The 23,827-nt window shown below is 48.0% G+C and overlaps 1 protein-coding gene across 3 annotated transcripts in view; it reads right to left on the reverse strand.

The window, feature by feature from the left end:
* Positions 1-23,827, reverse strand: part of ablim1b (actin binding LIM protein 1b) — a 521,461-nt gene that overhangs the window by 91,301 nt on the left and 406,333 nt on the right. For all 3 annotated transcript variants that reach the window (XM_072479453.1, XM_072479452.1, XM_072479451.1), the window contains 2 exons: positions 18,394-18,481; positions 14,867-14,925 (listed from right to left, as the gene is read on the reverse strand). In XM_072479453.1, the coding sequence (XP_072335554.1) occupies positions 14,867-14,925; positions 18,394-18,481 (147 nt within the window). The remainder of the gene's footprint in view (positions 1-14,866; positions 14,926-18,393; positions 18,482-23,827) is intronic.

Here is a 23,827-nt window from a genome sequence, read left to right on the forward strand (position 1 = left end):
GCCCCTGGGGACTATAAAGTTAAGCCCCCAAGTTCAAATCGTTCTTCTTGACCGGGTCACTCAGCAACTCGAACCAACCCTTGACAGTGACCGGTGCAGCTGCCGCCGATATCCAGTAAGTCTTAAGTCAACGCTCGCTACGAGATAGGCGCTCCTAGCTACCAATCCGTACCAACTTCGAATTCCGCAGACTCAGAACCCAAACAAAAGGCCATTTGTTCCCCTGACCTGGGGCGAGATTCTCCGACCCCCCCGCCAGGTCGGAGAATCGCCGGGAGCTGGCGTGAATCCCGCCCCCGCCGGTTGCCGAATTCTCCACCACCGGATATTCGCCGGGGGCGGGAATCGCGCCGCGCCGGTTGGCGGGCCACCCCCGCGATTCTCCGGCCCGTATGGGCCGAAGTCCCGCTGCTAAAATGCCTGTCCCGCCGGCGTAGATTAAACTACCTACCTTAACGGCGGGACAAGGCAGCGCGGGCGGGCACCATGGTCCTGGGGGGGGGCGCGGGCCGATCTGGCCCCGGGGTGTGCCCCCACGGTGGCCTGGCCCGCGATCGGGGCCCACCGATCCGCGGGCGGGCCTGTGCTGTGGGGGCACTCTTTCCCTTCCACCTTCGCCACGGTCTCCACTATGGTGGAGGCGGAAGAGACTCCCTCCACTGCGCATGCGCGGGAATGCCGTCAGCGGCCGCTAACACTCCCGCGCATGCGCCGCCCGGAGATGTAATTTCCGCGGCAGTTGACGGGGCACCAAGGCCTTTTCCGCCAGCTGGCGGGGCGGAAATTCGTCCAGCGCGGGCCTAGCCGCTTAAGGTTGGGGCTCGACTCCCAAAGATGCGGAGCATTCCGCACCTTTGGGGTGGCGCGATGCCCGACTGATTTGCGCCGTTTTGGGCGCCAGTCGGCGGACATTGTGCCGTTTCCGGAGAATGTTGCCCCTGGTGGGCCAGTTTGAAGCTAAGTATAGGCCTGTTAGTTATAGAAGTAGCTTAGAAGTAGAATTTATGCATGAGTAGCGATTACTGTGTATAATAAATGTGCTTTGATTTGAATCTTACTAATCGGTGTATTGAGTTATTGATCATTACTTGAACTTAAACCTCGTGGCGGTATCATAAAGATACCTGGCGACTCGAGAGCAAAGGTTATAAAACAGAGCCAATTGAACCAACCAAAAGTTAGCAACATATTATTGGCGACATCTGACGGGACCCGAACTAGAAGTGGCTTATCCACTCCGGGAGAACAACAAAAAAAATTTGAATTGGAGATCCAATTGGGAACAGAGAACCACAAGTGTTCAAGCAGTTCTGATCAATCCTCATAATTCAGAAGTGTGTTAAATGCATGCGTAACTAACAGGGCTATAAGGTAAAACAGATAGATTTTTTGTTGCGACAAAACTGTCGGGAGTTTGTATTACGGAAATTAACGAAAGCCGTACCCGTAACTACAGCACCGCCTTAGTCCCCCTGTTCCAAATTTAAAAGAAGCATTCAGATAAGAAAGATGGCAATGCAGGCAATGCAACGCTTCATGAACCCAGAAGAATTTGCGGTCGCAGCGACCAGCAGCAGTAGAGTAGGACAATGTCCCGTATGGGAAGAAGAAATCAGGAAGTACCTCAAAGGGAAAGGATGGCCTCTTTGGAGCGAATTCTGTAGCAATGAGGAAACAGGTCCCGGGAGGATAGGACATACTTGGTGGGAGAAGCGAAGCGAGATTCACAAGAAGAGCTTAGGAAAAGCTCGCAAGCCGATGGCAATTGTGTCCTGCTTGGCACAATTGCGAGGCACAGAGGAGGTTGTTAGCACACTCCAGAAAGAGATAGAAGGCATACAGCGAATGAGCAAGGTCGATGTTAGTGAGGTAGAAAGAGAGAACGTAGAGCGAAGGAGGAAGTTGGAAGCAAAAGACGGAGAGGTGGATGATGCCAAGTGGGCACACCAGTCTTGTCTGGCGCACTTAAGCAGCTTCCAGTCCCAGTATGAAAAGGCCTATCAGGGCACGCAACGTGCAGTCCTGGTACGAGAGGAAACCGAGAAGCAGGTAGAAGCATTGCAGAGGCAGTGTAGTGACCTGAAGGCAGTGTTAAGAGCACTCCATGCTGCCACCATGGAGCAAAGACAAAGCTCACTAGACCACGCAAAGTGCCGGAAGCAGATTGCAGAACTGGATTCCAGGAAACCTTTGGAGCAAAATTAGATGAGGAAGACGGCCCTGTTTGGGAAGAATTAAACGAGACAGCGCAGTGATATGTTCAGGGAACATGTGCGTAGTGAAAGCCCCAAAAGAGGAAAGCGCCCCAACCCCCCACAGAACAGATAGTTCAGGCTCCAATGAACCCAGTCACCACCCACCGCACAGCCCCATCGGACGATACGGAATTTCTGTACACCACCCCCTTAACAGTGACCCAATTACGGGACGCGTGCGAGAAAATCACACCGTTCCTCCCCACCTCGGACCCCCACCACATCTTTGCCAGAGTAAAGCAGCAGGCGACCATGTACTGCCTGGATGAGTGAGAACACGTAAAGCTCACAGTTTTGAGTTTAGACCCTTCGGTTGTAGCAGTCCTTCCCAACCCACAGAATGTAGGAGGAGGCACCCTTGCAGAAATGCATACCGCGGTCCTAGACATGATCGGGTATAACCGGGGTGACCCCGTAGATGGCCTCAATAAATGCAAGCAAAAGAAAACAGAGCACCCCACAGCGTTTGCTGGACGCCTGTGGATCCATTTTGCAGCAGTTTTTGGAGACTTAGACCGCGCCCATTTGTCCCCAGACAACATGGCCAAATGGACCCGCACCCTTATCTCCCATGCCACAGAAACAGGACAGAAAGCGTGCGCCAATTATGATCCCTCAGAGGAGGCTCATAATGAGAAATGAGTTGTAAAAAGATTGTCCCGCACCTGGGAGCAGTCTGTACAAAACAAACCCGCAGTTAAAAATCCCGAAGAAAAGCAGGCCGAAGCAGACATACAAGCAGTTAAGGCACATCAGAATCCTGCATGGGTAAATGAAGGCAAGAACAGCCCCCCACCAAAGTCACAGGAGTGTTACAATTGTGGACAGTTGGGACACTTTGCATGGGAATGCAATGGCCCACGAAAGCCACAGAGAGCCCAGCAGACGGGCACTCTAAGTAAGAATAAGACAGCGCCCATACATAGTGTGAGCACCCGTTCAGACCAGACGGACCTGAACGGAACGGACTGACGGTGTTCGGGCTCCCCCAGTTGGGTCTGCGACACCCTTTGGGATAGGTCCGGACGACCGGTAATTGCAGCAAAAATACGGGGACAGCCCATCGAGTTTCTCTGGGTCACAGGAGGGTCCCGCGCCACAATAAATTCCTCCACCATGTTTCAAAAGAACACGTGGCCCACTACAGCCACCATCACCCTCAGCAGCTTTACAGGCCACTCATAGCAGGGACACATCACAGCCCCTGTACCCATTCAAATCGGTATCATCACCACCAAGCACCCCGTAGTTTTAATTGACCTGCCCCACACAGCAGAACACATTCTGGGAATAGATTTTATGAATTCCCACAACCTATCATTTGGTCCAGTCAACCAGTGTGTCTGGAAAATGGCAAAGTCTGCAAGAGCCCCCACAATGCTCACAATAGGAGAATACGCCAACAAAATTAGCGCAGTAGGCAAATTTTGGTTTAACCCAACGACAATTAGCACGGACAAGCAGGTTAGGGCAGTTCTGCAAAAGAACAGGACAGCATTCGCGACCCACAAACACGACTGTGGCCGGATGACTGGCTCAGTACAAATCACAGGACCTGACCCTAGACCCCAAAAGCAATATGGATTTCCCCAAGAGGCAGAGGGAGAAATCGCAAAAGTAATCGACAGCTTATTGGAGCAGGGCATACTTAGATCAGTAGCCTCCACTAATAATGCTCCGATTTGGCCAGTGAGAAAGCCCGATGGATCATGGCGACTGACCATCGATTACCGGGAACTCAACAAAATCACCCCCGCAGCAGCCCCCACAGTAGCAACAAGTCCCGAGACCATGCTCAAGCAGGGACTCAATTCCCGATACTTTACGGTTTTGTATATCAGTAATGGATTCTGGTCCATTCCATTGGCAAAGGCGTGCCAGTACAAATTTGTCTTCACCTTTAAAAACCAACAGTACACGTGGACATGCCTTCCACAAGGATTCCACAACTCCCCCTCCATTTTCCACCGACAGCTGGCAAATGGTTTAGCCAAGTTTTCTCGCCCCGAATGTCTGGTCCAGTACGTAGATGACCTACTACTGCAGAAAGACACCAAGGAAGAGCACATTGAGCTTCTGTCCGAACTCCTGGAACTCCTTCAAGCAATTGGATGTAAAGTTAACCCCTGTAGCGCAGAATGACTTACGAGAGACAAGAAGTGATGAAGTCGATCCAGGCTTTATTAAGCGATGCTTGTCCCCAGCAGCTCAGCAACAGAATGAAGCTGCGGGGAGAAGCTCGGGTTCTTATACTCCGCCTTCAGGGCGGAGCCAGAAGTCGGCAGATCCAACCAGGACCCGGGATCTGTCAGCCAATAGCATTTCGGCTTCACAGTCCCACATGACCCCTAATACATACCACCACAACCCCAAAAAGGCCCAGGTTCTGGAAAATAAGGTGATATATTTGAGTACAATTATCACACATGGTAAACGCGAGATTGAGCACAAAAGGATTGACTCGATTGCTAAATTGCCCCTTCCCCAGAACGTTTCAGCCCTCCGGTCATTTTTAGGACAGGTTGGCTACAGCCGAAACCACATTGACGGTTTCACCAGCAAGGCAGCACCCCTCTCAGACCTCCTAAAGAAAGGAGCCCCCTGGGAATGGCTTCTGCAGCATACGGATGCTGTGGACTCTTTGAAACAAGCACTCGTAGCAGCTCCCACACTACAAGTTGCAGACCCGCTTTCCCCTTACGCTATAGAGGTAGCGACCACAGACCGCACCCTTTCAGCCGTGCTCCTCCAGGAACGGCACGAACAGTTAAGGCCCGTGGCTTACGCCTCCAGAGTTTTAGATGCTGTGGAGCAGGGATTTTCAGCCTGTGAAAGGCACCTGCTCGCAGCTTTTTGGGCAGTACAGTATTTTTCTTACATTACCGGACTGAACCCCATCACAATCCTCACAGAACACACCCCCACCCAACTTTTACTGGTCGGACGACTCAAGGACGGTACAGTTAATCAGATAAGAGCAGCCAGATGGACCCTACTTTTGCAGGGACGGGACATCACTGTTAAAAGGACAAAGACCCACACTTTTTTAGCCGACAACCTACAGTACCCCAGAACCCTCCATGAATGTGAAATTATATCTCCACACCACAACACAGGCCCCTTTATTGCAAAAACACCCCCCAGAATGATAGGTAGTTCAACCCAGAGCCCCAAGCACACAGACACGTGCGAACCCATAAGGATATATGTGGATGGATCTTCCACAGAAGGGAAGCGCATAACAGGATGCGGTATTTACGTCGAGGACGCGCCCTAGAAGACATAGCAATAAAACTTCCAGGACACTTGGGCGCGCAGGCAGAAGAACTTGCGGCCATCGCATACATAGTGGAACACCCAGATTCCTTCCCCAGCCCAGCAGACATATATTCGGACAGCCTCTATGTCTGCAACAGCCTAACGGAATTCCTACCCCTGTGGAAAGCAAGAGGATTTGTTTCCGCAGACGGAAAACCCCTCCCTTCAGCCCCATTGCTCCATCACATTTTAGAGCGAGCACAGAACAGGACTTTTGGGATAGTCAAAGTTCGTAGTCACCATCGTTCCTACCCCCAGGAAATGTAAAGGCCGACGCACTGGCTAAAGCAGGTTCCAGCATGGATATTTTTGGACACCCCCCGAAAGAGAACTAGTGAATGCAGTTCAGGTCTCGCAGACTAATATCGAGGATTTAGTGCAGGCCCAGAAGCAGGACAGCAATCTCAGGGAGATTTTGAAAGGAAACTATCCAGCCCCCTATGAGAGGTTTAAAAATGCTCTGACCACACATGGCGGTGTGGTGTTAAAAGACACCCTTTATGTGGTTCCTGAACAGGACAGGAACCAACTGATTTGTTTGTTCCATGGCGGTCATGGACATCAGGGAATCGATCCCACTACAGCCCACCTCAGGCAGCTCTGCTGGTGGCCGAGTTTAAAAGAGGATGTAACTCACTACATTGAGAATTGCCTTATCTGTGCCCAGAACAACCCGGACAGATACGCCAAAAAAGCTCAACTCAGTCACACCCGACCAGTTAATGGCCCCTGAACTAACCTCCAGATTGATTATATAGGACCATTGCCCCCTTGCAGGAATGGTTATAAATATGTACTCGTGGTGATAGACACGTTTACAAAATGGGTGGAAGCATTCCCATCCAGAACAAACACGGCAAAGACCACAGCCAAGATCCTAACCCACCACATCTTTACGAGATGGGGACTCCCCCGCATCATTGAATCTGACCAAGGCTCCCATTTTACGGGACATGTCATGAAGAACGTCCTCACGATATTTGGCATTACCCAAAAATTCCACATTGCATACCACCCCCAGTCGAGTGGTATCGTGGAGCGCATGAATCGGACCCTAAAATCCACCCTCAGAAAGATGGTCCAGCAAAACAACACCACTTGAGGACTCAGTCCTCCCTTTTGCGCTGATGTTTCTGCAAAATACGGTTTCCACATCCACAGGTTACACCCCACACACTCTCATGACCGGACGCCCCATGAAAGGCACAGAATTGTTATGAGGATTAGATTTGACCAGCCCCAAAGTGACGGCCCTCACACACGGGAAAGCAGTAGAACAATTAGTGGCGAATGTTAAAACGTCTCAGCTAGCAGCCGCAGTGAAATTGGGCACAAGAAAGAAACAGAGCAAGGCCTGTTTCGATAAGACAGTGCATGCGACTGAGTTCAGTGTAGGACAACAAGTCATGCTCTCCGTATACAACCCCAGCACATTCCTGTCACCTAAGTATTCGGGTCCGTACTCCATTGCGGACAAAGTAAGCCCTTCCGTCTACAAAATAAAGTACCCCAATGGAAAGACTGCGTGGTTCCATATCCACCAGCTGAAGGCATATGGAACACAGTCTAACCACGCACTCCACGTCATGCTCGACGCAGCAGACCATGCCCCGCCCACAGCCAACGTAACCCTACCCTCCCCCAACACATCTAGCCCAGCCACGGACTCAACCCCGACTCCACCCCTGAAATATACACTCTGCCCCGGTACGCCCACAGACTGCAGCAGCAGCGACAGCGACTATGACTCGCAAAATAGCCACAGCACGCCTCCCTACTATCCCCATGCAACAGGACCCACACTCAGCGAATCTGACCACGATTCGAGTGATCCCTTCACAATCATTTTCCGAAACAAACCCCACCACCGACCACCGACCTACAATGACAACCCCGATTCTGTCCCCACAGAACTAGACACCACCTTTTGGCACCGAGATAATTCGTACAGACTCGTCCGGAACGACGAGAGCGATCCAAAATCACACCATGCAGCCCTATCAGCCCTCATAGACTCGAGAGTGTGGCATCCGGGAGAAGATGACGACTTGGAATCCGACTCCCAAAACAAGAACCGCTTTGCGACCCTGTTCGCAACCGATAACTGAGATGTCCAGATGATGTTTTGAAAGGAACCGCTTGGGAGAAAATGGTGTCCTTTCTGATGGAACCTGCAGCATGTTTGATGCTGTTTGCGCTTGTACTGTTAAATTTTGTATGTTAGACCGGAACATTTTTTTTCCACGGCCCCACGACACCCCCCTTCTGACGCCCACTGGCAGTCAGAGAAACTAGTTTGGCCAGACGCTAGTTCAGAGGAACTAGTTTGTCCGCAGAGACTTGTTAATGTCCCAGACGCCAGTTCAGAGGAACTCATCTGTCAACTGAAACACAGACCCCCGTTCATAACTGCCCTTCTGGTTCGAAGGAAGAACCAATATGGCAACCCCCCAAGATGACTACATTTCTTGCCCATTCTTGTCGGTTGCTCAGGCAGTGGAGAAACAGCATTGGGACCCGCCCTGCCTGGGAACCCCCCTCTGGTCAGCTACGCTCGGGTAGGGCACACACGGCATTGGTCGCCATCCTACCTGGGGACTCCATCCAAATCATACCTGTTGCGGCCCATACACAGCTCATTTCGGCAAGTTTTGTTCAAAAAGTTTAGTTTTGTTTTCAGGTGACCCTTAGGTTGCCAACCCTCTGCTATTTACATCCTCAAACATTTGGATGGTAAATCGCACAGTCTGCGAGATGGCTCGCACTGGTTCAGTATTTGTAAGTGTGTCTTGTCCTGAAATTCGGTTTTTGAAAAAAAAATGAGGGAGTCACACATAGTGACCAATTATAAAGGTGACCAATGGCACTAAAGGACAGACAGGCTATCATACCTGACATTAAACCAAGATAGTAACAGACACTCTGCTTGATCCCACAGAACTCCAGAAGCTCCAGGACCAGAGAAGAGAAGAGAAGAAAAGAGTGAAAGAAGAAGAACCATGAGGACATCCTCCACGTGGCTCATAACCCTAATGGACATTTGGGTGCGTGCAAACGCGAACCCCCTGACCTCAACCCCCCCCCCCAGCAGTTAATGATTCACTTCCCCACAGTACCCAGAGCCCAGTCACAAGGGACACCACACCATCTTGGTGTGACAGGTTAATAACCTGGTACTCCCTGTCCTACTTGATATAATCCCTATTGGTATTGGCGATACTCTGCTGCATCGTGCAGACTATTCGTCTGAGAAAATGGAGAAGGAGAGCCTACCGCGCTCGCACCCTGGTATATAGGATAAGATCCCCTATTTTCGGATATGACCAGACCCCCGCGATCTATAATAAAGAGCATTCGTTAGCGATTTGTTGTAAATAAAGAAATGTTCATGAGCAATTGCACAATCCTGAGCTTGACTGCCAAGCCAGAAAATGTGTATAATACTGCTATGATTTTGTTTGTATGGTTTAGGAAGTTAGTGTGATGAAATGTTTGAGTGAGTGTAGTTTATTAAGGATAGTTAGAGGTTCCGATTTTCTTGTTTTGTAATGCATGTCCCTGTTTGGCATAGGCCCCCCCAGAATTGTCAGTTAAATTTTTTTTGCATAGTTATGGTCAGTGTAGAGGCCATAGAAGAGTGCTCGGCGGGTCAGGGAATGAAAAACAACGCAGTTATGTGATCCTTCACGCTTCGCGTTAGGATCACAAGGAGGGATGTGTAGCCACCTGGGTTGGCCAAGTCCCGATTTAAAATGGAGAGCAGCAAAGGCTGAAGGGAAATTCAGCCAACATAGGCAGAAACTAGCAGGTGCAAGTTACTGTGTATTAAACTCAGCAAAAGCCAAGACAGCATCGATACAAGCAGCCATCTGCATAATAAGGTAGCGGCCATCTACATACTAATGAGCGATCCCCGGGAACAATCGCAAGATTTGGGATAAACAAAGCCAAGCCAGACTCCTTGGCGCCAGCAGGAGCCAACACAAAAGAGGTTAACGGACACCTCAAGACCGCCCATCGATCAGGGAACCGCTCCAGTATTGGAGAAATCGAACCAAGCGATTGGAACAAAGTCCAATCACTTGGAACCAGGTAAAGGGTCCGCCCCGAAAGGCGGGAAGCCCCTGGGGACTATAAAGTTAAGCCGCCAAGTTCAAATCGTTCTTCTTGACTGGGTCACTCAGCAACGCGAACCAACCCTTGACAGTGACCGGTGCAGCTGCCACCGATATCCAGTAAGTCTTAAGTCAACGCTCGCTCGAGATAGACGCTCCTAGCTACCAATCCGTACCAACTTCGAATCCCGCAGACTCAGAACCCAAACGAAAGGCCATTTGTTCCCCTGACCTGGTGGGCCAGTCCGAAGCTAAGTATAGGCCTGTTAGTTATAGAAGTAGCTTAGAAGTAGAATTTATGCATGAGTAGCGATTACAATGTATAATAAATGTGCTTTGATTTGAATCTTACTAATTGGTGTATTGAGTTATTGATCATTACTTGAACTTGAACCTCGTGGCGGTATCTTAAAGATTCCTGGCGACTCGAGAGCAAAGGTTATAAAACAGAGCCAATAAGTGCTGGCCACGAGGATCGAGGACTGTGTCCCGGGGGTAATCCACGAGGACCAGACAGGATTTGTAAAGGGCAGGCAACTAAACACCAATGTGCGGCGGCTCTTAAACGTGATAATGATGCCATCGGAGGAGGGAGAGGCGGAGATAGTGGCAGCTATGGACGCGGAGAAGGCCTTTGACCGAGTAGAGTGGGAGTACCTCTGGGAGGTGCTGCGTAGGTTTGGGTTCGGGGTAGGGTTTATCAATTGGGTTAAGCTCCTTTACAGAGCCCCGATGGCGAGTGTAGTGACGAACCGGCGGAGGTCGGAGTACTTTCGACTGTACCGAGGGACGAGGCAGGGGTGCCCCCTGTTCCCCCCTGTTGTTCGCATTGGCGATCGAACCATTGGCCATGTCATTGAGGGAGTTTAATAAATGGAGGGGGGTGGTCCGAGGGGGAGAAGAGCATCGGGTGTCGCTATATGCGGATGACCTGTTGCTGTACGTGGCGGATCCAATGGAGGGGATGGTGGAGGTCATGCAGGCTCTAAGGGAGTTTGGGGAGTTTTCGGGCTATAAGCTCAATGTAGGGAAGAGTGAGCTCTTTGTATTACAGGCGGGGGACCAAGAAAGAGGGATAGGGGACCTACCGCTGAGGAGGGCGGAGGGGAGCTTTCGGTATCTGGGGATCCAGATAGCCAGGAGTTGGGGGACCCTACATAAACTGAATCTGACGAGGTTAGTGGAGCAAATGGAGGAGGATTTCAAAAGATGGGACATGTTACCGCTCTCGCTGGCGGGTAGAGTGCAGTCGGTCAAAATGGTGGTCCTTCCGAGGTTTCTGTTTGTGTTTCAGTGCCTTCCCATCGTGATCACCAAGGCCTTTTTTAAGAGAGTAGGCAGGAGTATTATGGGGTTTGTGTGGGTGAATAAGACCCCGAGAGTAAGGAGAGGGTTCCTGGAACGCAGTAGGGACCGAGGAGGGTTGGCGCTGCCATACCTGGGGAGCTACTACTGGGCAGCAAATGTGCCGATGATCCGCAAGTGGGTTATGGAGGGAGAGGGGGCGGCATGGAAGAGGATGGAGATGGCGTCCTGTAAAGGAACGAGCCTGGGGGCGTTGGTGACGGCACCGCTGCCGCTCTCGCCGACAAAGTATACCACGAGCCCGGTGGTGGCGGCAACGTTAAGGATCTGGGGCCAGTGGAGACGGCACCGGGGTGCAATTGGAGCATCGGTGTAGTCCCCGATCAGGGGTAACCACCGGTTTGTCCCGGGGAAGATGGCATCGGGCGGGAATTGGAAGAATGGAGGACCTGTTCATCGACGGGACGTTTGCGAGCCGAGGGGCACTGGAGGAGAAGTTTGAGTTACCCCCGGGAAATGCCTTTAGATATATACAGGTGAAGGCTTTTGTGAGGCGACAGGTGAGGGAATTCCCGTTGCTTCCGGCACAAGAAGTTCAAGATAGGGTGATCTTGGGTGTATGGGTCGGGGAGGGCAAGGTGTCGGAAATACACCAGGAGTTGAAAGAAGAGGGGGAAGCGCTGGCAGAAGAGTTGAAGGGTAAATGGGAGGAGGAGCTGGGGGAGGAGATCGAGGAAGGTCTGTGGGCTGATGCCCTAGGTAGGGTTAATTCCTCCTCCTCGTGTGCCAGGCTCAGCCTGATACAATTTAAGGTGGTCCACAGAGCGCACTTGACGGGGGCGAGGTCGAGTAGGTTCTTTGGGGTAGAGGACAGATGTGGAAGGTGCTCAGGGAGCCCAGCGAACCATGTCCATATGTTTTGGTCATGCCCGGCACTGGAGGGGTTCTGGAGAGGAGTGGCGGGAGCAATATCTCAGGTGGTGAAAGTCCGGGTCAAGCCAAGCTGGGGGCTAGCAATATTTGGAGTAGTGGATGATCCGGAAGTGCAGGAGGCGAAAGAGGCCGGCATTCTGGCCTTTGTGTCCCTAGTAGCCCGGCGAAGGATCTTGCTAATGTAGAAGGAGGCGAAGTCCCCCAGCCTGGAGGCCTGGATAAATGATATGGCTGGGTTCATTAAGCTGGAGAGGATTAAGTTTGCCTTGAGAGGGTCTGCGCAGGTGTTCTACAGGCGGTGGCAACCGTTCCTAGACTATCTCGCGGAGCGTTAGAGGAAGGTCGGTCAGCAGCAGCAGCAACCTTGGGGGGAGGTGGGGACGTCCAGGGGGGGGGGGGGGGGGGACTGCCTGGGAGGGTGGATGAGCAAGAGATAACATGAAGGGTTGGGGAAACTGGCACGTACGGGTGAGGGCCAGTGTACAAAGCTGTGTAAATATATAATTTTGCCATGTATATATCTTGCTCTGCGCAATTTCTCTTTTTTTTTGTTACGAGGGGGGGGGGTTATTGTTTGTAAGGGAGAAAAATTGTGTCAAAAAACTTTAATAAATATATTTTTAAAAAATAAAATAAAACAGAGCCAATTGAACCAACCAAAAGTTAGCAACAGCGCGCCAAGCCAGTAACTAAAATAACACCTCGCCAATGGAGGACCTAGCTGAAAAATGTAATTCAATTAAATTTGACATATGGAACATTAGAAAAAATATCCAGTTTTTGGAAACTTGCCGGTTTTCAGGTCGACAGTTTTGAGGTACTCTACCTCCTCCAGTATAATTACCATGGTGATGCTAGTGTAAACTGCGTGACCTTAGCTAAAGTACAGCTTTTAAAAGTTCATTACTGCCATGTAGACATCGTTGGCAATCAATTTATTGCCCATTCTAAACGGCTGAAGAAGGAAGTGCTCCAGTCCATGTGGTGTAGATACACTTACAGTGCTATTATGGAGGGAGCTCCAAGATTTTGACCAAGTGGCAATTAAGCAACAGTGATATAGTTCCAGATCTGGGTGGTGTGTGACTTGGAGGGGGTCAATGTTTTTGCTCTCATGCATCTTCTCCTTTGTTCTTCGAAGTTGTGCAAGCCACATATTTGGAAGGTACTGTTGAAGAAACCTTTGGGAGTTGCTGCAGTGCTTCTTATAGATGGTGCACACTGCTGCCACTATGTGTCGGTGGTGGTGGGAGTGAATGTAAAGATGGTGGACAGGACGCTGATCAAGTTGACTGCTTTGTCCTAGATTGTGTTGAGCTTCCTGAGTTTGAGCAGCACTCATCCAGGCAAGTGAAGAGTATTCTGTCATACTCCAGACTTGTGCCTTGTAGGTAATGGACATATTTTGGAAAGTCAGGTGGTGAGTTACTCTCCGCAGAGTTCCCAGACTCTGACCTACTCTTGTAGCCACAGTATTTATATGTCTTTCACAGTATTTATATATCAATAGTAACCTGCAAGATGATGATCGTGGAAAATTCATCAATGGCAGAGCCATATAATATAAATGGAGATGATTTAATTCTTTCTTGTTGGAGATGGTCACTGCCTGGCAGTTATGTGGTGTGAATGTTACTTGCTAATTCTGAATGTTGTCCAGGTTTTGCCACCTGCGGACATGGACTGCTGAAGTTTACAAATGCCTATCCCTTCAAGATTTATTATTTTACACACTGTTCGGGCATTTTTTTAAAATCCCAAATCTGCACATTTAACACCTAGAAAGAGAGAGCTAAAAATCCTGTAATTCAGATTAGGAAAGCAGGCATTTCTATATTAGTATCACAAATCTCCCAGTAAAATTCCAAGATATGTCTTCCCAAGAAAATACAAAGTTTGGAAGACTGGAAAGCAACTATTTAAATGCCGAGTGTTACTTCTCAGTGTGAATGTGATTTCAGATCAATCCCCTTCTCCAAATTAGTCAGCTCCAGTTGAACTGTGTTGGAGAGAGCTTTATTTCTTTAACACTGGAGAAATTCTGACTTAATTACTTAATCCAATCCTGTGGAACGGCCTTAAGCAGGCATTGAATCAGATTTTATCAATGAGTTAGGATGGTGGGAGAACCTTTCTTGGCCTGAGCCAGGTTCAGTTTAATGGATTTGAGCCAGTTTTATTGGGTTAAGCAATGATCCCTAGCTGCCCTCATGCACAAGCTGATAATCGCACATTGGCTCCACTTTGAGGCCTCAAACTGGTATCAATGCTAAATCAAATCTATCATCAAAAGTGTGGTAAGTAATAGGGTCTCAGAAGGTGGAGAAAAGGTCACTAATCTCCATTCATGCCTTATGAATATTAATGGTACACGATTCCTTTGAAATATCAATGTAATGTCAGTGTCTCCTTTGACCCCTGCCATGAGGTCCATATTATTTTGTCGTCAGATGGAGCCAATTCCATGTTTGATAAATGATTGTGTAAAAATGAAGCTGTAAGATGCCACTGAACGTCTACAGAGAGCTTATCAAAAGTAAAACTTTGTGATCATTCTCGCACAACACTTTTGAGATTGTTGCACATTGGTGAGTTCAAACTGATCATGGTTTTTATCAAGTTGTTCCTTTACTGGAAGGCAAATGTTTTCCAAGTAGAAACCAAATCATTGGAGGCTTTTTTTCCTGATAATGCTTTCTCCTCCCTCCATCTAATTAACTTATCAACTAAAAGGTTTAAATTATGTCATGTGCAGCATGCAGAGGAAATTTTCCCCACTTGTAAAATGGAGGAGACAGTTTGGTTCAGAATAGATGCAAAATGCACAGTAGGTGTCTGCACAAATATATGAACCAGATTCACTAAATTAATGGAAATAGGATAATACACGTGTATAAAAGCACTCGGACCATCGTTCATTCTCACTATGAGCTCACTCACCCTTTGTTTCTCTTCAGCTCTGGTAGATTTCTTACAGTCCGGATGCCAAACTGTAGAGCCTGTTAGAGGGAAATGAATGGAACACGAACATGAAACTTTGCAAAGTGAATGATTATTTCCACTAGTTCAGCTACATTTGTACTGTATCTCGCATTATTTTACTCTCAGCTTTGTTTGAAAAGTTAATACACAACAGAGGAATGACTTACGCAAAAGAAATGAACCTTACAGCAGAGCACATATGGGTGGTTTTGAGTCTGCGTTAGCGATCCGTTAGATGGCCGACATGGTCGTAAAATCCAGAGAGATCACGTTTGCCGATTTTCCACTCCTCTCGTTGGTGATCATGAGGTTCATGTCCACAAAGGACAAGACAGCCCACCCACCACATGATCCACCCTCACTGAATATTCAAATTCACGTTGGCGAGGTTCATGACAAATTTTGAAAAACATACTCAGTCAAGGGCATCCCCTTCCCCCGGGGGCTATACCTACCTTTGGCTCAGTGCCAACCTAGCAGTGCCAACATGGCAGTGTCAACCTGTGTCAGGGACAGTGCCAGCGGTGAGCATTCTGGGCAGCCCCATTGGAGCCCCTTATGTGTGTTGAGGAGGGCTGATGCCCCTGAGGGAGGAAGAGTGCTCTCCCTGAGTCTCTGGTAGAGGGGGAAACTTATTATCTAAATGGGGAGAGACTTCAGGGTGCTCCGTTGCAGAGGGATGTGGAGGTCCTCGTTTAGGAGTCACAGAAAACTAGCATGTATGTACAGCAGATAGTAAAGAATATAAATCAAATGTTGGCATTTATAGCTAAAGAAATAGAGTATAAAGGTAAGGAAGTGTTGTTGTCAATGTACAAGACAATGGTGAGACCATAATTGGGGTATTGTGCCCAGTTTTGGTCCCTGTATTTGAGGAAAGATGTAGTGACATTGGAGGCAATTCAGAGGAGGTTCACTAGATTGATTCCAGAGATGGGGGGTTTGTCTTATGAAGAGAGATTGAACAGTTTCGGCCAATACTCTTGAGAGCTTAGAAGAATGAGGGGAGATCAAATTGATAAAAAGTATGGATAAAGTAGACCTGGAGCTGATGTTTCCTCTTGTGGCACATCCTAGCATTCGAGGATAAGAGTAGCAAATTTAAAACGGCGTTGAGGAGAAACTACTTCTCGCAAAAGGTTGTGAATCTGTGGAATTCACTTTCCCAGGGTGCGGTTGATGCTGGGATAGTGAGTAAATTTAAGGAGGAGTTAGAAAGATTTTTAATTGGTAATGGGTTGAAGGGTTATGGAAAAAGGGCAGGATGGTGGAGTAACGGTCAGGATGAGATCAGCCATGATTAAATGGTGGAGCAGACTCGATGGGCCAAATGGCCTAATTCTGCTCCTATACCTTATGAACTTATGAAGATTGCCCAATTGAAAAACATGGACACAGATCTTCTGGTCTCCGGGGATGCATTACGGGTTTCTCAATGAATAACCCAGTCAAAATATTTTTAGTCGTGCAAGTTGAGGGATGAATGTCGCCAAGGAAAACTCTCTGCTTCTCTTCAATTAATTTCAACACATGAATCCAGCTGAACCAGATAGTGTTTCAATTTAACATCACACCTGATGATGCAGCACCCCTTTCGTGTGCCTCTAAAAGCCCCGGTTTTAACCTGGGGTAGCGGTTGTACAGATGGTGCTCGAGGAGATTGACAAATTGCCCAGTCCTTCACAGTGAAGACACAGTCCCCTGCGCTTGGGTAAGTAGCTGGGAGGGTCTCTTTGGAGGGCTTCATGATCAGGTTGATGAGTGGGGAGGGGGTGGGCGTGGGTGACAAAGCCGGGGCAAATGAGGCTGCCCGCTTCTCCTGGTCTAAAAAGGGAAGAAAAAAGCAATACCACAACTTTTGGGCCTCCTCTGTCACTTCTTCCCAACAGGTGGACCGCGAGGAAGTTATGATTCCTCTGTGCAGGTGCCTGGTTAAGATGGCAGTTTGACCCTGGTGATATCTTCGGAGTTTATGTGAACATTTTAAAGAAGGATCATGTTGGCTTCTGCAGGATATGAGTGGAACTGATGGGAATAAGCTTAGAGGTTTGGTGCAGCCATGTTATCTGACTGCCCTTCCAGTTTCTGTCACTGAAACAGTGTTAAAATTGGCCCTAAAGTATCAGCCTGGACATCAGGTTCGAATCCTGGAATATGGCTGAAAGTAACAATCCTTTATGCAAACATGAGAGTGCTACGGGCTGAGACAAACTGTCAATATTTTCAATATTCATACAAGCCAGCAGTGCAGGTTCAATTCCCGTACCAGCTGAGGTTATTCGTGAAGGCCCAGCCCTCTCAACCCTGCCTCTCGCCTGAGGTGTGGAGATCTTCAGGTTAAATCACCACCAGTCGGCTCTCCCCCTCAAAGGGGAAAGCAGCTTATGATCATCAAAGGCTATGGTGACTTTATCTTACCTTTATTGTACCTTGTTTTAAGAAGTAGTCCACTCTATTTACTCCTCTTAGTAGGCCAAGAGCCATAGCAACTTAAAATTTACCATTTTGTTTCTACGCGTGCAGCCCGCAAGGCAATGCACCATCTAATTGCCCTCACTCCATTCGTCAATGCTGCCCTGTAGCAAACCATCATGTCAACGTCACTTTTGAAGCTGGTTGTAATTATACTGGTCTGTGCAGCATGGTGGTGCTGCTGCCTCACGACGCCAAGGACCCGGGTTCGATCCCGGCCTCGGGTCACTGTCCGTGTGAAACATAGAACATTACAGCGCAGTACAGACCTTTCGGCCCTCGATGTTGCGCCGACCTGTGAAACCACTCTAAAGCCCATTTACACTATTCCCTTATCGTCCATATGTCTATCCAATGACCATTTGAATACCCTTAGAGTTGGCGAGTCCACTACTGTTGCAGGCAGTAGTGGAGTGTGGAGTTTGCACATTCTCCCTGTGTCCGCGTGGGTCTCACCCCTGCAACCCAAAGATGTGCAGGGTAGGTGGATTGGCCATGTTAAAGTAGCTCCTTAATTGGAAAAATTAAAATAAAGTACTTATACTTTTCTAAAAGGAGTTCTACTCCATTTGAAAATTTGATATGAGCAAATAGTTGAGGACTTTAAATCCTGTTGTTTTTCTATGTGCATGTTTTTTTCGTAAGTATCTCAGTTTGCTGACCCACCCTGTTTAATGGAACAGAATTCGACTAATTTCCATGAAATACCATTGGCAGTATTAACCCTGTTCTCAGTCAGTTCATGCCAGAAAGCCATGCTGCATAGATTGTCAATCTCACTTATGGGATGGCTGGGGCATGAAGCAAAACAGAAGTGACTAAGGTCAAGAATGTCGCACACTGAGCCTCAAGTCTGCAGCTGGCCAGGATATATCAGACTGGAAAGTGCTCGACACTGATAATGATGGGTGAACCAAGCCAGCAAAAAATTTAAAGTCCCAGCATCACAAATCTCTATCTTAAAGAGAATAAGTATTCTTCACTTCAACATTTTGAAAGGAGCATCATCCTACCTTGCAGGTACATTTCTTCCCCTTCTGTGAACATCTGGTTGCATTTGCTGCATCGTGCACAACTCGGATGATAATGTTTGTCTCCCGCCTAGGTTCCAAAAGACGGTTGTTACCAATCATGTAGGAGAAACGTATAAGACAAGCCATGAAATCACAATGGACAAAGCAAGGATCCATACTTGGGAATGGCAAACAGTGCAATCTCTCACTCGGAGTCATGCAGCAATTCAGGGATGAATGAGTTTGCGTCTCCCAGATCTTAAAAACAGTCTGTGATTGAAATCACACTGCAACCTGTCTTGTAACACTCTGGGCGTTCTGCCAATTTGCAGAATTCAAGCTGACAAGGTACTCGCAGCTACAATCTCTTCCTGGTTTCAGCTTCATGTAACCATGAACCGGTGTTCCCTGCAGATACGGACGGAGAGTTGCCGGGTCCGTGGTCGCAGATGCGGTGAGCTCTATTATTCCCCTGCTTCCCCTGCAGAGGGGCTGAGCTTCTGCTGAGAGCACTGAGGAGTGTCAGTACCTGCTGTGACACTGATTGAGCTTGGCCACGCCCATCTCATGGATGGGTGGACTGGGGTCTGAGGGTTTCCAGAGGGGTGGCATGGGTGGGCTCTCAAATGCCCAGAGGCTGTACGAACATTTACGTGACACAGTGAACAGTCGGAAGAGTGAGCAGCCAGGCGCCTGTAACTTGTACCAAGTGGCTGCATTTAAAACAAATACTGTAGCAATGGCAGCCTGATCTCGGCCACCCAGGTCTTGAGGGGGACTCCCCGAATCCACGGACCCGACGCCAAGCTGCTCCCTGTTACTCCCCCTGTCCCTGGCATCCACTCCACAATTTTTAACAGTTTTTCAAACATTGGTTACCTTCTCTCTCCCATGAAGCAGCCATGGTGCCCAGTCCTGGTTTACCCGCAGTGAATTGTGCCTGCATGACTTCTGCCTGGAAAGGGCAGAGCATTGCGAAACCACAGAGCACATTGGGTCAAATGCGCTAATCACATTTAAATGCATGCAAATGCCGCATAGATCCGCCGGCGCGCGGAGCAAACCTCGTTATCGGCAACAGCGAGGAACTGGAGTATGACGCCCGAATCGGCGCCGGGTACGGACCCCGATTTTGACCAGACACCCGAATTTCCGCCCGATCGCGGTTCATGTTTGCGGCTTCACGAGGCGGAGAATTTCGTCCAGTGCCTTCAGCTGAAGAGCGAGGGGATAATCGAAAATGAAGAGGAGAGGGGCAGCACGGTGGCACAGTTGTTAGCACTGCTGCCTACGGCGCGGAGGAACTGGGATCAAATCCCGGCCCTGGGTCACAGTCCATGTGAAGCTTGCACATTCTCCCCGTGTCTGCGTGGGTTTCACCCCCACAACCTATCGATGCGCAGGTTAGGTGGATTGGCCACGCTAAATTGCCCCTTAATTGGAAAAAAAAATTGGGTACTCTAAATTTATTAGAAAAAAGAAAATGAAGAGGATAGCTAGCCTATTTGTCTCGCGAAGCTCTGTCAAATACACTGAGGTAAGAGATGCATTGAGCCAAAGCAAACCGCAGGCAGATGAACTGGATGAAGAGGTGTGGCAGTAAAACAATCATGTCATGTGCTGCAGGCAGATTAGTGTCTGCAAAACGGAGAGAGTCTTCAGGGAGGGGAGGGAGCCGTGTTGAGCAGCTGCTATCTGCTAACTCCACCCACAATTACATTGCATGATGTGGAGATGCCGGCGTTGGACTGGAGAGAGCACAGTAAGAAGTCTTACAACACCAGGTTAAAGTCCAACAGGTTTGTTTCGATATCACTAGCTTTCGGAGCACTGCTCCTTCCTCAGGTGAATGAAGAGGTATTTTCCAGAAACATATATATAGACAGATTCAAAGATGCCAGACAATGCTTGGAATACGAGCATTAGCAGGTGATTAAATCTTTACAGATCCCGAGATCGGCAATTACATTGCAGGCAGGGGTCATTAGCAGCATTGCAACAGCAACTGAAATCGTTTTGGAAACAACAGGAATATATTCACCATAATAATTGGGGCAGAATCACTGCTTACAATCCTTCTGGCCACTCCTTGAACCATAAATATATTTACAGTCCTGAGCTGCTGTTTAGCACAATATTGTGTAGAGGTGGCTTATCCCTATCCAATTGTTTGTCCTGCCTAATGCACCCACTGTTGGCGATAATATAGACGCAAGAGTTGATTTCCTTTCATCAGTCTTTCCCACATCTCTCTCTGCCACATAATTGCAAATGTGGATAGGGCACTATAACTGAAAACAATGGAATAGTAACATTTGACATGTCAGACATCAGATACCATGCCCTTAGAATGTAAATCCCTAACTAATCTCCTACTGTGCTCATCCAACTCCCTCCTCAGTGCCTTCTTTCCCCACTGCCATCCTTGTAAACCTTTCCAGCTCTGCAACACCCCACAAAACTCTATTCCTCTGACTGTGGCCATTTGCATCGTTCCCACCGCTGCCTTTGGCTTGTCTGCGCCCTATAAATACCATCTCACCTTCCTCCTCCTGTAAGGCCTCCCTTAAAATCTACATCATCGGCTGAGTTTTTGATCAGCCAAACCATAGTTTCCTTCTTTTGGCACAATTTTCATCATTCCTCTGTAAAGCAGGTGAGGCATTTTTCTACACTGAAGAACATTCAGAATGGAAAGAGAAGACACCTGATTGAAAGCTACAGATAAGTATACATGGGAGTGTGTTACAAGGCACTGGGAGGTTGAACTGTGTAAAAAGCATGATAGCAAGACTCAACTGGTCCGCTCAATCTCAGTTAATGGCATAATACGTTTAGAAAAAATTATTTCCGTGTTTCCCTACTTTACAGCGGTGATGACATTTCAATAGTACTAATGAAATGTTCTGGAATGTTAAAAGGTTATCAGTGGTGCTCTCGGAATGCATGTTTGTTCTTTCTTCCACAGAGCACCAATCTACCCAATATCCATTAATATATAGTCCAGTTTGAATCTACTATACTGGATTGAGGATAGGAGGCAAGAGCATACTTAGAAACACATCATATGACTGCACAGAACATAGAACATACAATGCAGGAGGCCACTTGGCCCATCGAGTCTGCACTGACCCACTTAAGCCCTCACCCACCCTATCCCGGTAACCCATTAACCCCTCCTAAACCTTTTGGGTCACTAAGGGCAATTTATCATGGCCAATCCACCTAATCTGCACATCTTTGGACTGTGGGAGGAAACCGGAGCACCCGGAGGAAACCCACGCAGACGCGGGGAGAACGTGCAGACTCTGCACAGTGACCCAGCAGGGAATCGAACCTGGGACCCTGGCGCTGTGAAGCCACAGTGCTAATCACTTGTGCTACTGTGCTGCCCTCTTGTGCTACTGTGCTGCCCACAGAGTCAACATGGATTTATGAAGGGAAAATGGTGTTTGATAAATCAGTTTGGGCTTTTTGAGGGTGTAACTAGCAGGAGGGGAAGCAGTGAATGTAGTGTGTTTGCATTTTCAAAAAGCATTCAGTAAGGTACCACACAAGGTTATTACACAGAATGAGGGTTCATGGTATTGGGGTAATATATTAGCATGGATTATGGATAGGGATTTGGATAGAAAATGGAGTGTAGAAATAATCAGATCATTTTCAGGTTGCCAGGCTGTAGCTGGGGAGGTATCACAAGGATGGGTGTTTGGGTCTCAGCTATTTACAATCTACATCAATGAATGATAAGTGAGAGAGTGGAATGGAATGTAATCGGGTTTGCTGATAATGCAAAGTTAGCTGGGAAATTAAGTTGTGAGACGGGTGCAAAGAGGCTACAAAAGTATTTAGACAGGTTAAGTGAGTGGACAATAGTGTGACAGATGGAAAGTCAGTGTGAAGTTATCACATTGGCATGGAAAATAGGAAAGCAGAATATTTCTTAAATGATGGGAGATTGAGGAATGTTGGTACTCAGAGCAATCTGGGTGTCCTTATATATAAACCACACATCGGTACAGCAAGCAATTAGAAAAGCAAATGGTATGTGACTCTTTATTACTAAGGGATATGCGTGCAAGAGTAAAGACGTCTTACTTCAATTATATAGGGATTTGATGAGACCACACCTGGAATGCTGTGTACAGTTTTGGTCTTCTTACCTGGGGCAGATTATATTTACTTTAGAGGGAACGCAACAAAGGTTCACTATACTGATTGTGAGGGGGTTGTCCTTTGAGGTGAGATTGAGTAGACTAGGCCTCTATTCCAGAATGCTTGGTAGAATAAGAGGTAATCTCACTGAGATGTATAAAATTAAGGGGCTTGACAGGGTGGATGCTGGGATGAGGTTTCCGCTGGCTGGGGAGACTGGGACTAGAGGAAACAGCCTCAGAATAGGGGGTATCCTAATGAAGATATTTAAGATGGAAATGAGGAGGCATTTCTTCACTCAACGGGTTGTGAATCTTTGGAATTCTCTAATCTAGGGGATGCTCAGCCGATGAGTATATTCAAGACACTAAGTAAAAAGATTGTTTAATGCTCTAGTGTTACATAGGATATACTTCACAGAAACCAGCCATTCAGCCTAGGGAATCCATGCCAGTGTTCACTTGAGCTTCCTTCCAACTTTTCTCCTTTAAATCACTAATTTATCACGCTTTCACAACCATCATTTTGGCCACAACAACGTGCAAACCGGATTCGGGCTATCCCTCTCCCTCAGCACAGCACTCGTGTGTTGAAAGCTCAGTTCCCATCAGGCAGCGGACTTGTAGCAGAAGGTGCTAAAATTCAAAGACACCACAAAATTTCAGAGCAGTAAATCTCAGTTGTGGTCTGTCAGGAATGAGTGATCACATCGTGCTATAATCCAGTGGGAGTCAGCAAAACTGAGATTTTACCTTCTGGCTGTGAGAAAAACTTTGACTAAAGTCAGGCAATGTTCATTCTGAAAGGGGCTGGGCCTTTTGTAGCAGTAATGATGCCATCATTATTAAACAACTCCAAACATACTATTAAATGTCCTCGCTGATGAATGCTGAATAATACTTTCTGTAAACGTTAAGATTGCCTGAACCAGCTCGCAGGTTGTTGCTCTGGAAACAGTTCAGCTGATTGCATCACTTGTGGGTTTAAACTTAGAAAATGTAATAACAGTGTTAGGTCAGGAAAGGCGTTAGCTCGCATCAATGCAAAGTTCGCTGGCAGCTGGCGTGGCTGTGCTTGTCCTCACTCCCTACAATGTATCGTGTGCTCAGAGCTGTGAGAAATCTTCCCCCAGCTTTTTATCCTCACTGCATTTGGAGCAGGCCACTTTGAGTCGCAGCAATCAGCGCCAAAAAAGAATTTCCATTCAGTGCGCACAAAAAAAATATTCATTTAATCTCTTCACTGCAATGAGACAAGGAAGCAGAAATACACTTGAAAG

The sequence above is a fragment of the Scyliorhinus torazame genome, chromosome 16 (genome assembly GCF_047496885.1).
Source record: "Scyliorhinus torazame isolate Kashiwa2021f chromosome 16, sScyTor2.1, whole genome shotgun sequence".
Lineage (NCBI taxonomy): Eukaryota > Metazoa > Chordata > Chondrichthyes > Carcharhiniformes > Scyliorhinidae > Scyliorhinus > Scyliorhinus torazame.